General features: G+C 53.4%; 1 protein-coding gene across 1 annotated transcript in view; it reads left to right on the forward strand.

Annotated features, from left to right (window-relative positions):
• LOC135828961 (nascent polypeptide-associated complex subunit alpha, muscle-specific form-like) overlaps positions 1-14018 on the forward strand; it is a 28995-nt gene extending 14977 nt beyond the window's left edge. Inside the window, exons 4-6 of the mRNA XM_065341395.1 lie at positions 42-224; positions 453-2456; positions 11936-14018. Coding sequence (XP_065197467.1) covers positions 42-224; positions 453-2456; positions 11936-13395 — 3647 coding nt within the window. The 3' untranslated portion in view covers positions 13396-14018. The remainder of the gene's footprint in view (positions 1-41; positions 225-452; positions 2457-11935) is intronic.

The following is a 14018-nucleotide window of genomic DNA, read 5'->3' on the forward strand; positions in this document are numbered from 1 at the left end:
TGTGTTTGTCTTCTGACTTTCCTATGGACTACTGTGCACAGATGGCGAGAATCCAGTTCAGACTTGGATCAATCTGCAGTGTCCAGTGCAGGAGATAGTGGAGATGAGATGTGTGCTGGACTTCATACGCGATTACATGTTCTACATGAGGCCTGCTCCCCTCCTGGAGTACTATTCGGCAACCGGTGAATCGCAGCGTCACACTTACATCATAAACTGGCCAGGTATGCTCCATTCGTGGTATAGTAGCGTCTTCTGTAGTCTGTGTGTGTGTGGGGGGGGGGGGGGTCTGTGTGTGTGTGGGGGGGGGGGGTCTGTGTGTGTGTGGGGGGGGGGGGGGGGGAGGGGGTCTGTGTGTGTGTGGGGGGGGGGGGGGGGGGGGTGATCACATGTTTGTTCCTGATATGAGTTGTGTTTGTTCACATGTGACTCTTTTGTCTTGTTTATCGCAGAAACCGTGACGAGTACGAATGCAGCGTTGGCGGAGCTGGATCGTAAATCGCTCCTAAAGGACGGAAAGCGCGTGTACGAGTACACAGCCCCAGAGCTGCTGGCCAAGAAGACAGCCTCTCTACCGTCTTCGTTCAGGACGGTCTCTTCACCGGCGCTTCTACAACCTAGCGTGACGACGATCAGGCGTCCCCAGCGACCAGTCATACAGCCGCCCCCGCCGCCAAGGGCGAAACGGGCCGGCGGTGGAGGCACCGCCATGCTAAATCAGGGCGCTGTAACGCAGTCGCCGTCCAGACCTACTCGATCACCTCCCGTTAGTCCACCAGTGGCCAGTCCCAATCGGACCGACACCTCGTCAAAGCCCTCCTCTCATGCACAACTAGGCGGCGGTGATAATGGTGTTTTCGTCGAGGACCTGTGCGCTCGGCTGCAGTCACTACCGCTGTCAAAGGCACAGCCAGATCCGCTCACGCCTGGTAGGAAGGATAAACACCCCTTGCCCGCGGTCCCCTCACATTCACACTCAGCCGACTCCAAGCCGAGCCCCGCGGCGAGACAGCACTCGCGACCTCCATCCCTGCCGATTGCGTCCACGGTAGATCTGCCTCGTTTTAAACCAGGTGATGCTGTTAACCAGAGAGCGGCAAGGAGGTCTGGACCAAAGACAGAGCAAAGTCGGCCCAAGCCCAAACCGAAGACAATGCCGAAACCGAATGGGCCACCACCGCCCGCACCGAAAGGCGTTCATAAGCGACACTCGGCAGGGGGCGTTCAGCGTCATCTTCCCACAAGTCCTACTAAGCATGAAGACATAAGCTCTCCGCGAACTGCTTCAGTGCCGAGGCCAGACGGTCCTCCACCGTCAGCACCGAAGGTCGTTCATAAACGACACACTGTAGGAGAGTTCCCGCGTCGCCTTCCCACTAGCCCTACGGAGCACGGAGAGTTAAGCTCGCCGCCGACAGTTGTCAAGGCGACACGACCGCAGCCAACCGTGTTCATACCCCCGTCGCCACGCGGACATCCACCACCGCTGTCGTCCAGTGTTAAGTCTCCCAGCGCGCCCAAGGCCGGCAGTCCACTCGTGCAGCACCTAGCGCATGGGGTTGTGCCGACGAGCCCTGCCAGGCGAGAACCAGCCTCGCCGCAATCATCGACACTGCAGGGTCACATGACCCGCTCACGCCTTGACGATGACCATGACGACGAGCGCCATGACGACTATGAAGAAATGGCAGCTGTTCCCATGGAGACAAGTGTCAGGAGCGGTGACGTTCTTCACTCACGTGCCGATACCGCAACAACTTCATCGACACCAACATCCGCGTCCACTAACCTGTCGCTCTTCTCCGCACCAGATTACGAATGTGCCGACACTGAGCCAAGAGAAGACTACATGCAACTGGAGCAGAATGTCGTCGTGCCCGGTGAAAGCCCACTGGCAAACCCACAGCCACCATTTGTGCCGACGCAACCGACCAGCGGCGTCCACAGCTCTGGCGGGAAATCCCGAGGCTTCTCGCTCGTCTTAAATGATATCGATCACTTGGAAACGCTCATGGAAAGAAGCGGAGAGTTCCTGCCCCCGAAAAGCCGGCATGCTGGATCATCTGCATCGCTACCACGACAACAGCCCATGCCACCAACAGACGAGTTGCTCGGCGACGAGTATGAACTCATGGAAGACTGGGCGAAGGAGAAGGGGACCAAGGGCGACAGATCCTCGTCGACCTGCGAGTATGTCGATGAGGATGAGATCGTCGCGGCCCGTAACCATGACAACGATGGTGACTACCTGTATCCGGTTAATGAACGCGGGCAGCAGGCATACTATCCACCCAGCATGGCCAAGGACACGGACGCGGACCACTCCGTCAGTGCCAAGCATCTCGGACACCCAGGCGGAAATGGCAACGCAAGTGCTGGCAACAATGTAGCCGAATGTGACAGCCCGCACGGCGATGACTGGGAGATGATCTATGAAGACGTGGTGGCTGATTTACGTAAGTAGCAGGTGTTTTGAATGCCCGTTTAAAGCTGCTGTATTTCCTGCACCTGTGTTGATTGTTGACGTCATCGCCTTTCGGCTGCTGCTGCCGCTGGTTCGGCTTCTGCTGCTGCTGCTACTGCTGTTTTTATTGCTGCTGCTTCTTTTGCTGCTGTTCGTGCTGCTGCTGCTGCAGCTGCTGGTGCTGCTATTGTGGCTGCTGTTGTTGCTGTTGCTGCTATTGCCACTGCTACTGCTGTAGCCGCTGCTGTTGCTGCTGGTGTGTCGGCTTCTGCTGCTGATGCTGTTGCCGTTGCTGCTGCTGTTGCTGCTGCTGCTGCTGCTGCTACTGTTGTCGTTGCCTCTGCTGCTCTTGCTGCTGTTGTTGCTGCTGCTGTTGCTGCCATTGCTGCTGCCATTGCTGCTGCTGATGCTGTTGCTGCTATTGCTGCTGCTGCTTTTGTTGCTGGTGCTTTTACCTCTGCCGTTAGGCGAAATTACTGGTCAGTCGGCGACACGCATTTTTCACAAAAATTTGCGTTTCACCTGCTGGGAGAGTATGCGTGTACTCGATTCTCATCCTGAGCACGTTTTTCTTCTACTTTTTTATCAGCACCAGTATAGCTGTATTTTTCATTGCAAAGCCGTCCTCGATTGTTGTGTTCGTTGTTCAAACGAAGTGGACATTCAATCATGAAGGCAGAGGACATAGGAGCCTGATTGGAGTTTCTCGTGGCATAGGACGGCCACACAGAGACACTTTGGGATTTTCTGAATATAAAATACCATACGCATGATGCTGAGATCAATTTGTGCGATATCAAATTGTTTGTGATCTACCACATCGAACAGAACGGGATCCAAACACAAGCTTACCGACGGTTAGGCTGCCGACCTGACTGGACAAATGATTCCTGGCTTCACCAGACGCCAGAAGTCGGACACCATGTCCTTTGCCGCGACGTCCATCTCCAAAAAGAACTCCATCTTCGTCGTGAAAAGGCTTGAAATACTCAATATTCAACCGAGATTCGCGGTCTCACCCTTTCTCAGATCGAATCATTTTTTTGTTGTAGCAGTTGCAGGGCAGATCTCTGCCACTACTTCAACAGGGGATGGCTCCAAAGCATGCCTGGAACAAGCCATGTCGAGGTTGCAAGCCACCCCTCTCAGCAAGAAATTCGAAATTTCAATGGTGGAAGATATAGTATGAAGACAATTTCAAAAAGTCTGTTTTGCGGAGCGATCGCTCAACCTACGCCATTCAAACTTTGCAGGATAGTTCAGACGTACATGCTAGGCATGGAACCACAGGGGATGATATCATAGCTGACACACAGAGTCACACACACAGCAGATTCGTGTGCACAGATACTAAATTAGTGGACGTCGTCATCTTCTTCCCGCTGATCTCAAATGTACTATGACGTGCTATTTCGCCTAACGTTGCTGCTGCTGGCATTGCTGCTGAGGTTTCTGCTGCTGTTGCAGCTGCTGTCGCTGCTGTTATTGTTACTTCTGCTGTCCACTGTTGTTGCTGGGACTGCTGCTACTGCTGCTACTGCTGCTGCTGTTGTTGCTGCTGCTGCTGCTGCTGCTGCTGTTTTTGTTACTGCTGCTTTTCCCGCTGTTGTTGCTGATGCTGCTGAGGTTTCTGCTATTGTTGCAGCTGCTGTCGCTGCTGTTATCGTTGTTCCTGCTATCCACTGTTGTTGCTGATGCTGTTGCTGCTGTTGTTGCTGCTATTGCTGCTGCTTCTTTTGCTGCTGTTGTTTCTGTTGCTGCTGCTGATGCTGCAGCTTCTGGTGCTGCTATTGTGTCTGCTGTTGTTACTGTTGCTGCTGTTGCCGCTGCAGTTGCTGCTGGTGTGTCGGCTTCTGCTGCTGATGATGTTGCCATAGCTGCTGCTGATGCTGTTGCGGGTGCTGGTGCTGCTCCTGTTGCTACTGTTGTCGTTGCCTCTGCTGCTGCTATTGCTGCTGTTGTTGCTGCTACTGTTGTTACCGTTGCTGCTGCTGCTCTTGTTGCTGCTGCTGTTGCTGCTGCTGCTGCTGTTGCTGCTGCTGCTGCTGTTGCTGCAGTTGTTGTTGCTGCTGATGATGATGCTGTTGCTGGTGCTGTTGCTGGTGCTGCTACTGCTGCTGCTGCTGCTACTGTTGTCGTTGCCTCTGCTGCTGCTGCTGCTGCTGTTGTTGCCTCTGCTGCTTTTGCTGCTGTTGGTGCTGCTGCTGTTGCTGCCGTTGCTGCTGCTGCTGCTGTTGCTGCTGCTGTTGCTGCTGCTGTTGCTGCAGTGTTTGTTGCTGCAGTTGCTGTTGCTGCTGATGCTGTTGCTGGTGCTGGTGCTGCTACTGCTGCTGCTGCTACTGTTGTCGTTGCCTCTGCTGCTGCTGCTGCTGCTGCTGTTGTTGCTGCTGCTGCTGTTGCTGCCGTTCTTGCTGCTCTTGCTGCTGGTGTTGCTGGTGTATCCGTATATATCCCTTGCCTTACAGTAAAACCTGTAACTAACGACCACCGTGACTAGCGACCGGCCTGGTACTACCGACCACTTCATCAGGCACGGACGGTCTCACATTCAAAATGCACTGTGACTAGTGACTACCTGCTGAACGCGACCAGCGACCGCCTTTTCTTGTCCCAATGTCGAATTTTGACCCGTAACTAGCGACCGCGATGTAGGAAATCAAACATTGCTCGAAGCTCCTTCTCGAAATGTTGATGATTTTCCATGGTCCTGAAAGGACTGTTTCGATACTACAGCTGGACAAATGAACGCAGTCTCATTTTGACTGTGGAATCAGTGTGGACTGCACTACACCTGTCCTAATCTCAGTCACCAGGTCACACTGACAGTCTGTGCTGGCTGGCTAGCATGCTACGGTATTATGTACTCACCTGTAGGCTGTACGGAACACAGGCCAGGATACGATGGCGGATACTATAGTCTAAACAGAGAAGGTGCGAAAACTCGCAACATCGCCGCATCACGTACATGTAGATGGAGTACTGGTACACACCAGCGCAAAGAGAAGCTTCAACAGGGAACTCTTGACTCCTGGCTTCAGAAGTAGGAGCTGAATTTAATGTCTGCAATAACACTTGATTTTCTCTCTCTCCAAGTGCTGTATGATCTGAAAGAAGGATGTCAGTGTATGGTCCAACCGATTACAAGCTCACACAAACCAGTGGGGTGATATTTTACATTGCAAGAAATATGAATATAGGTGAAACAAGAGAGAAAGAAAGACTATCCGTTCATCACGGAAGGAACAACAACAACCAGAAAAGGAAAACATCGAATAACCAAGCAGCGCAAGCGAAAGCCCAAACGCTCTCCTCAGCCGAACGTGCACGTACAAGTGCACCTACAGCGCACCCGCAGCAGCGCAAACAAAACCACCGTACTGCACTAATCTACATGCATCAAAATAAGGACACCACATGCACTCAAAAAGTAGACCGATCTGCATAAGGGTACGCGACTAGTAGCGTCCGCGTAGCCGTGCCAAATAAATGCAAATAAATCGAAACACAAATAAATCAACTAGAAACACCGAGTGCCTGCCTGCCCAAGTTCTCAAGTCCTTTTACTTCAAGTATTACTATATGGCACTCGTTGCACAACATCACTCCCCACCAAAGGACTTCCTGGGGATTACAAATCTAACCGGGTTGGTGCACGGACGCTGCGACCGGTTCTGGTAGTACGCACTTCATTGTCTGCTGCAACAGGTTGTGGATCTGGTTGAGGGGGTGACGTTGGCGGTGGAATCTCCACTGCTTCGTCGGTGCTAGTTTCATCGTCACTACTGGCCACTTCTCCTGCCGTCGGAGATACTTCTAGTGGCACCAAACGCTGTACTGGGCGGAGCAAAGACGTTTGCCCAACCTTGACTCGCACCACACGCACAACACCGTCTTTCCCAGGGTACACCTCAGTAACCCGAGCCAAACGCCAGAACTGACGCTTTCGTGATTCATCCACCAGCAGGACAACTTCCCCTGCTTTGACTGAGGATGACTTAGACTGATGATACGCTATCAAGCTGGTCAGGTACTCCCTCTGCCATCGCTTCTTCAGGTGTTCGCCAACTGTAGCAACATACCGTTGTCTTGCGTTGAGCTGCTCTGCCGTCAGCCCTGCTGCTTGTTCGGCGCTGATCTCGTCTGCCTGCCAAACACCATTGATCATCATTGCTGGCGTCAGGGGTAAGTCATCATCCGTGTCTGCCACCTGGGTGAGCGGACGGCTGTTCACCACTGCTTCCACTTCAGCCAATACAGTATCCAATTCACGCGGACCAAGCATCGCCTTGCCCAACACCTTGCGTAATGGTGCCTTCACAGCTCCAACCAGACGCTCGAAGAATCCACCATGCCATGGAGCCGCTGGAGGATTGAACAACCATACAACATTGATCTTCTCCGATGCCGACTTGAAGGTAGTGGCATTATCCGAACGGATGCGGATGGGGATACCCCGGCGTGCTACGAACCGCCGATACGCCAGCAGAAATGACTCCGTGGACAGACTGTCGACTGTCTCTAGATGAACTGCCCGCGTTGTTCCGCAAACGAATAGAGCAATCCATGTTTTCTCCACTCGGTCACCCTTACGAACCATCAATGGGCCCGCATAATCAATGCCTGTCAGTCCGAATGGCTTGACATGACTCACACGGTCCGCCGGCAGTGGTGGTGTAACTTGGGTAGCAGCGGCCGCCTTGTAACGCTTGCAGACTCCGCACCGAGATCCAATGCCGCGTAAGGCGCGCCGAACACCAATCACTAACACCTCCTGACGTAGTGATGCCAGGACCGTCTCTACGCCTCCATGCATTTGCTTCGCATGGGCCCGCTCCAGAATCAACGATGTCAAGTAGTGCTTGCCGAGCAATACCGGATGCTTAGCGCTGTACGGCAGCTCACTCTCACTCAATCTTCCTTCAGCTCTCAGGACCCCACTGTCATCCACATACGGGCCGAACTTAGCGATCTTGGAACTTGAGCTGAGCGGCTCGCCATTCTGCAGTGCAGCCAACTCCGGTCCGAACAGTTCCTGCTGGATCAGTCGGTACAATCTGGCCTCAGCAATGGGCAGGATCTCCGCCCGCGTCTTAGTTGGATATCGCCATTGCAACATGCGAACAACAACTCCGGTTACCCGGGTCCACCTTGACAAACGCTCCCACCAGGGGTTCTGTGGCTCCGCTGTCACGACTCCAACTCGCATTTCCGTGACCGATTCACTCGTGTCGGTGTTGGCTTGCGTGTCTGGCCATTCTTCTGGCCTCGTCAACCAGGCTGGTCCCTTCAGCCAGTCACTACTTTCAAGACTACCCACGGGAGAACCGCGTGATGCAAGGTCAGCCGGGTTTTGCACTCCCGGACAGTGACTCCATTTCACATCTAGCTCCTTCGCAGTCTGCTGTACAGCTACCACTCGATTAGCCACGAATGTCTTCCAACGGTAGGATGGGTTCGTAATCCACTGCAGCGTCGTGAGGCTATCGGTCCAACCGAAAATCCGCTCTGCTTGCACTCTCAACTCCTTACACACGAATGAGAGGTACCTGGAGGCGAGGCACACAGCTTCCAGCTCCAGGCGAGCCAATGTTGGCGCCGACACTGGTGCCACCTTGCTCTTCCCACACAGCAGACATGCTACACCGTCAACTACGATGTAAATGCAGCAGCCATAACCCTTTTCTGACGCATCAGCAAATACATGTAGTGTTACCGGCATGTCGGGCTTACCGCCGATCCAACGTGGCACCGTCACAAGCGAAACATTGGAGACATCTCCCCACCATTGCGCACACTTGGCTGCAATCTCACTCGGAAGCGGCTGATCCCAGGTGCCACCCAGTTTCCAGCACCCTTGCAACAGGATCTTCCCTGGTAGTACCGCAGGTGCAGCTAGACCAAGCGGGTCGAATACAGATGCTACGCAGTGCAGAAGTTGCCGCCGGGTCCACGGTGACTCCTTGGTGTCAGTGTCACCTACTGCTGCTACCGCGATCACATCGTCGTCGACGTCCCACTCGACCCCTAGCACCTTGCCGCCAGACTCCGGATCACAGACGATGTTGTTGCCACGCCACTTTCTCAGATCCATGCCTGCACCTTGCAGAGCTACCACACTACACTCTCGAAAGTGGTCGGCTTGGGCAGGACTAGACACACTAACTACTGAATCATCAACATAAAAACTATCACGTAACAGCGCAAGCATAGCACGATCAGCATCATTAGCGCATGCAAGCAGCCTATCTAAATGGTGCAACAACACAGCATTCAGAATGAAGGGGGAACAGTTGGCTCCGAATGGCAATTTCGTGAGCCGCCAAACACACATTTCGCTTTCGCCCAGCTCGGGCCACACAAAGCGCAAATATGGCCTATCCTCTTCTCTAATGCCTATCATGAAAAAAGCCTTCCTAATGTCCGCTTGTAGTGCAAACTGATACTCACGAAACCGTAGGAGAAGGCCCACCAGATCGGGTAGTAGCGATGGTCCTGGGTTCAACAGGTCATTCAATGATGACTTCCCAGTTGCCGATGCCGATGCGTTGAAGACTACCCTTGTCTTGGTCGTAGCGGCGTGCTCCCTGAAGATGGCATGATGTGGCATGTAGTAGCCGGGCTGTTCGGGGTTCGGCTCTCTTTCGATAGCTCCTAGCTCGCTGTACTCTCTCATGAGCACGTTGTCATACTGCTGCCTCTTGCCCTTGACGTTCAGCCGATCCATCAGCTTGGTAGCTGCTGCCATAGCTTGGGTGTAATTTTCAGGTGGTCGGCGGTCAGACCTCCATAACAGCCCCACTTGGTACTGCGTCCCCACCTGCTCTATGGGGAACTCAGGCTGGTGGCTCGTTACGCTTGGTGGCTCCTCCAACTGCCACAACCGTTCTACCCTAGGTGACCGATGTGGTACAACTGTATGTGTTGATGCTCTCATCCCGGTCCTTGGCGGGTTTAGGCTTTGGTTTCCCATGCAGCAACGTGTGGTGCTTGCCATCGCACTTGCTGCAACCTGTGTTGGCCTGACACTGCTCTGCCAGGTGACCCCCACGCAAACAGAGGTAGCACAGCTTTTCATTGCGTACGTATGCTCTGCGGTCGTACGTTTTTCCCATCTTAGCCAAATCCTTCTTGGCTTGCTCCACTGACACCCCAAGGCACTGCGCACTGTGTTGGACTGGTGGAGCGACGGGCCGTTTCTCAGCTGCCTTCCGCCGTCCGTGCGCCTCCTGATATGAGACACCAGTTGCCTGGAACGTGGGCATGTCCATGTGGAAGCATTTTCGTTCAATCAGGAACGCTTTCATCTCGGCTGGCAATCCATCCAATGCTAGCTGCTTGACCAATACTGCAAGTACGTCAGGCGCTTCATCGTCCTCAGCCTCTGCGTTGGCAGTACTCGTCAGCTCTATCCACGAGTCGAGCAGCCTTGCTACTCTTGTTACATAATGATGGAACGACTCGTCGAGCTGCGTAATGGACTTGGCATCTCGCCACACCTTGTCCGCGGTCAGTCCGTGCGCCAGCAGCACTTCCCTTTTCGCTTCGTCGTACGAGGCACATCCCGAGAACGCCTTTTCCAGCTTGCTCCCAGAGAACGCTACACGCAGGTGAATTAGCCAATCGTCTCTGCTATACCGATTTTGCTGAGCAATATCCTCGAAAAGACTTAGGTATTCCTTGATCTCCGTTGCTTTTCGCTCCTCGTACTTCGGAAACTTTATCCGGTTCCTCGGCGGGGTTGTCGGTTCCTCCACGTTCACACTATTCGTCGTGGGTCCGCGCTCAGCCTCCAGTCGAGAGCGCTCGGTCTGCGCCTCTAGTTCGGCCATCCGCTGCGTATGCTCCTGCAGCGTGCGCACCGCCTCCCGTTCCCTGGCACGATCCTCTCGATCGTTTGTCTCTGCCACTTTACTGTCCACGTACTGCGCGAGTTGTTCCCCTTCATACCCCAGGGCCTGCCCAACTCTCAGAAACCGCTCTTCCAATAGCAGTTCCCCCGCGGACTCTGTCTTGCATCCTTTTTCCTCGCTGGTTATCTCCTTGAGCTTCGTGGCCATTTTCTGTCAGCGCCACGGGACCAACACAGCGTCTATCCTGGCGTGATCGCCAAAATATGGTCCAACCGATTACAAGCTCACACAAACCAGTGGGGTGATATTTTACATTGCAAGAAATATGAATATAGGTGAAACAAGAGAGAAAGAAAGACTATCCGTTCATCACGGAAGGAACAACAACAACCAGAAAAGGAAAACATCGAATAACCAAGCAGCGCAAGCGAAAGCCCAAACGCTCTCCTCAGCCGAACGTGCACGTACAAGTGCACCTACAGCGCACCCGCAGCAGCGCAAACAAAACCACCGTACTGCACTAATCTACATGCATCAAAATAAGGACACCACATGCACTCAAAAAGTAGACCGATCTGCATAAGGGTACGCGACTAGTAGCGTCCGCGTAGCCGTGCCAAATAAATGCAAATAAATCGAAACACAAATAAATCAACTAGAAACACCGAGTGCCTGCCTGCCCAAGTTCTCAAGTCCTTTTACTTCAAGTATTACTATATGGCACTCGTTGCACAACACAGTGCGCAAGTGGTGGGGGATTGTATTATCTGCACTTTGACATACATATCATATAATGGGATCCATATATGGTCACGCGGTGCAAACCTCTACAGTCCATTTCAAAACTATAGACGCGTACCTAGGCAAAAACCGTTATGTCAGCATCTATACCACATAAAATCTGTGATCACTTTGTGCATAATTTTTTCCAAATTGGGCGTCTGTTATCCAATCGTTTAGAAACTATATGAGAGTAATTGTGGAGCGGTCCTGAGCAATATTCCGAAAACTATTCTCAAAAAGGTCCAGCCAAATTTGAAATATTTCAAAAACCCTACGCGCCTATAGTTTTGAAATGGACTGTACTAAAGACCACCTGCCACTAAAGACCACTTTTCCGGGCACCAAGGGGTGGTCGTTAGTCACAGGTTTTACTATATATGTAGGCTGCGTTCTCAGTAGATGAAACGGATCGGATAAGTTCTGATTTGATCGCGGACCCACGGGGCCTCTGGCTCCTGGAGGACCTATGGGGCCGACGATTCCTTGGGGGCCCACAGGACGTTCCAACCACGGCCACTGTTCTCTTGCACTCTTCCCTTTCAACCATTTCAACATAGTTGTTGTTGTTGTTGTTGTTGTTGTTGTTGTTGTTGTTGTTGTTGTTGTTGTTGTTGTTGTTGTTGCTGCTGAGGGTGCAGTTGCTGCTGTTGTTGCTGCTGCTGCTGCTGCTCCTACTGTAGTTGCTGCTGCTGCTGCTTTTGCTGCCGCTGCTGTGGCTGATGCTGTTGCTGTTGTTCCTGTTGCTGTTCTTGCTGATGTTGCTGCTGCTGTTGACAGAACAAAAGCAGAAAAATGACAGAACATGCTGTTCTTTTTATCTGTGTGGCTATCTGCTCAGATGTTAGCAAGGACGCAAGTGAAGCCGCTGTTCCTTCACAACCACCACCACCACCACAACCACCCAGTGGACATGTGCCTCCACTGCCGGAGAACGTGACAATGGTGTCCAGGGCGGCGCCGTTAGAACACGACGAAGACTCGGATAGGAATGATGTTCCCTACGAAGTGAACGACTTGGTTGCCAAAGAAGACTGTATCGCATTGGATCCCTATCACGATTACGAGGAGAGCAATATCCACTACGGCGTGAGGGACTTAGATGTCACGTTGCAAGCTAGCAGAAGCAGTGTTGGCCAGGCAGGCAACACCAACGCCAACACCGCAACCCAGTCAGGTCACAGGAAAAAGCGTTCATTCAAGGGCGAGCAAGGGTACAGCGTCGTGAAACGAAGCGACGGCGATGGCAAGATGCAAGAGGAAGCGCCGCCACCGCTGCCGCCACCACTACTACCGCCGACAACACCATCTCCACCAACACTGCCTCCTCCAACACTGCCACGGCCGCGCGTGCTGCCCAAGCCCTACAAGAAATCCAAATCGACCAGCCACGCAGCCGTCCCTTTCCAGCCGCGCCAACGCCAAGACCAGGCGATGCCTAGCTCCTCCGACGTCTCTTCCAAGACGGCACAATGGAACCAGCTGTCCTCAATGGCTCGCCATGACCCATATGCTACGATGCCCGCGTGGCAGCCATCGGAATCTGGTGGTGAGGTGCCCAAGAAGCGGCAAGCACCCATCCCAAACTCGTACTCATTGCCAGGGCGAAAGAAACAAATCATACAGCCAGCACCATCCGTGCCTCGGGCCGAGCCCGAAGCTACGTTCTGCCGGCCGGACATGCGTCACTTTCAGCGACAGATGCCGCCGCAAGAATCACCTGTCCACACTGATTCCACAGTCAAGAATTCACCGACAACACCGCCCAGCGGAGGACCTGTGCCGAAACAGAACAGCAGCCGGACACCGACGCAAGCCGCAGCCAGCGCTAGCAACGCCGTCCTGCACACGGCGCAGATCCTGTGCACGGTACAGGACGGCCGTACCGGTATGGACACAGCACACAGCCTGGGCAATCATGGACGTGTTGACGCAGGCACCAACTCTGCTGGGTCTCATGCTCTCATAGCCGAGATGACAGCCAACGTTGAGCAGCGGAAGAAGACGGCGCCGCCAGTCGTCCGACCGTACAAAGCGAGTCGCACACCCACCAGCACAGGTGGCATCTCGGAGCCTCATTACCAGACAGTGGGAACGACAAGATTGCCAACCAACCCGGTTCGGCCCGCGACCCAAGTGACGTCACCACGCCATTCGGGCCCTCGCCCCCTGCCCGCCTCTCCTCCGAGTTCGAACTGGAACCACGGCGAATGCAGGGCCCCCGCACTTGGCGACGACTTTCTGAGGGAGGAGCGAAGAAAGGCACGCGATTACGGCGGCCTGCACAGCACTACGTTATAATTGAAACATTGGATTCCGCTTGCTGCAGTCATCAGTCCGTCGCCACCTGATGACTCCTCCTCGGTACGCCCGTGTGAGGATTAGTAGACGCAAAGCGAATGTAAGATTTCCGTCCGCAAGCAACGCTTTTCAATACAGTACCATGCACTACGCCCGTCCGGAGATGATAGCAGGTCCTGAGCGAATCAACGGCGCTCAAGTCGCGAGCAGCATCGGGCGTGACTCTTCACACGTCTGTCCTCACTGTAGCCATGCACTGGTAGTACTTGAGCTAGCTAACTGCTGCTTAGTTGCCTTGGCGCCGCTCACAATCGTACTGGTGTTCTGTAACAAATCACACAACCGTGCCCCGTGTGCGCAATTCCTGTTGCTCGCCAGCACGCGCAGCAATGAGGATTTTAAACCGTCTGCGTGCATGGATTTTATACCGTCTGCTTGAGATTTTCTTTGCAACACTTTTTCTTTTTCTTTGCAACACTTTGCAACACAAGCTAATACTTTCTCTTGCAAAACTTCTCGGAAAATTTTTTGTTATGTTTGTCCGCTGTCCACTCCTGTCAGGCTGATGAATTTTTTTCTTACAGCTACGTTTTCGTTGAGTTTCAAAATCCTGTAATCCGTGA

The sequence above is a fragment of the Sycon ciliatum genome, chromosome 12 (genome assembly GCF_964019385.1).
Source record: "Sycon ciliatum chromosome 12, ocSycCili1.1, whole genome shotgun sequence".
NCBI lineage: Eukaryota > Metazoa > Porifera > Calcarea > Leucosolenida > Sycettidae > Sycon > Sycon ciliatum.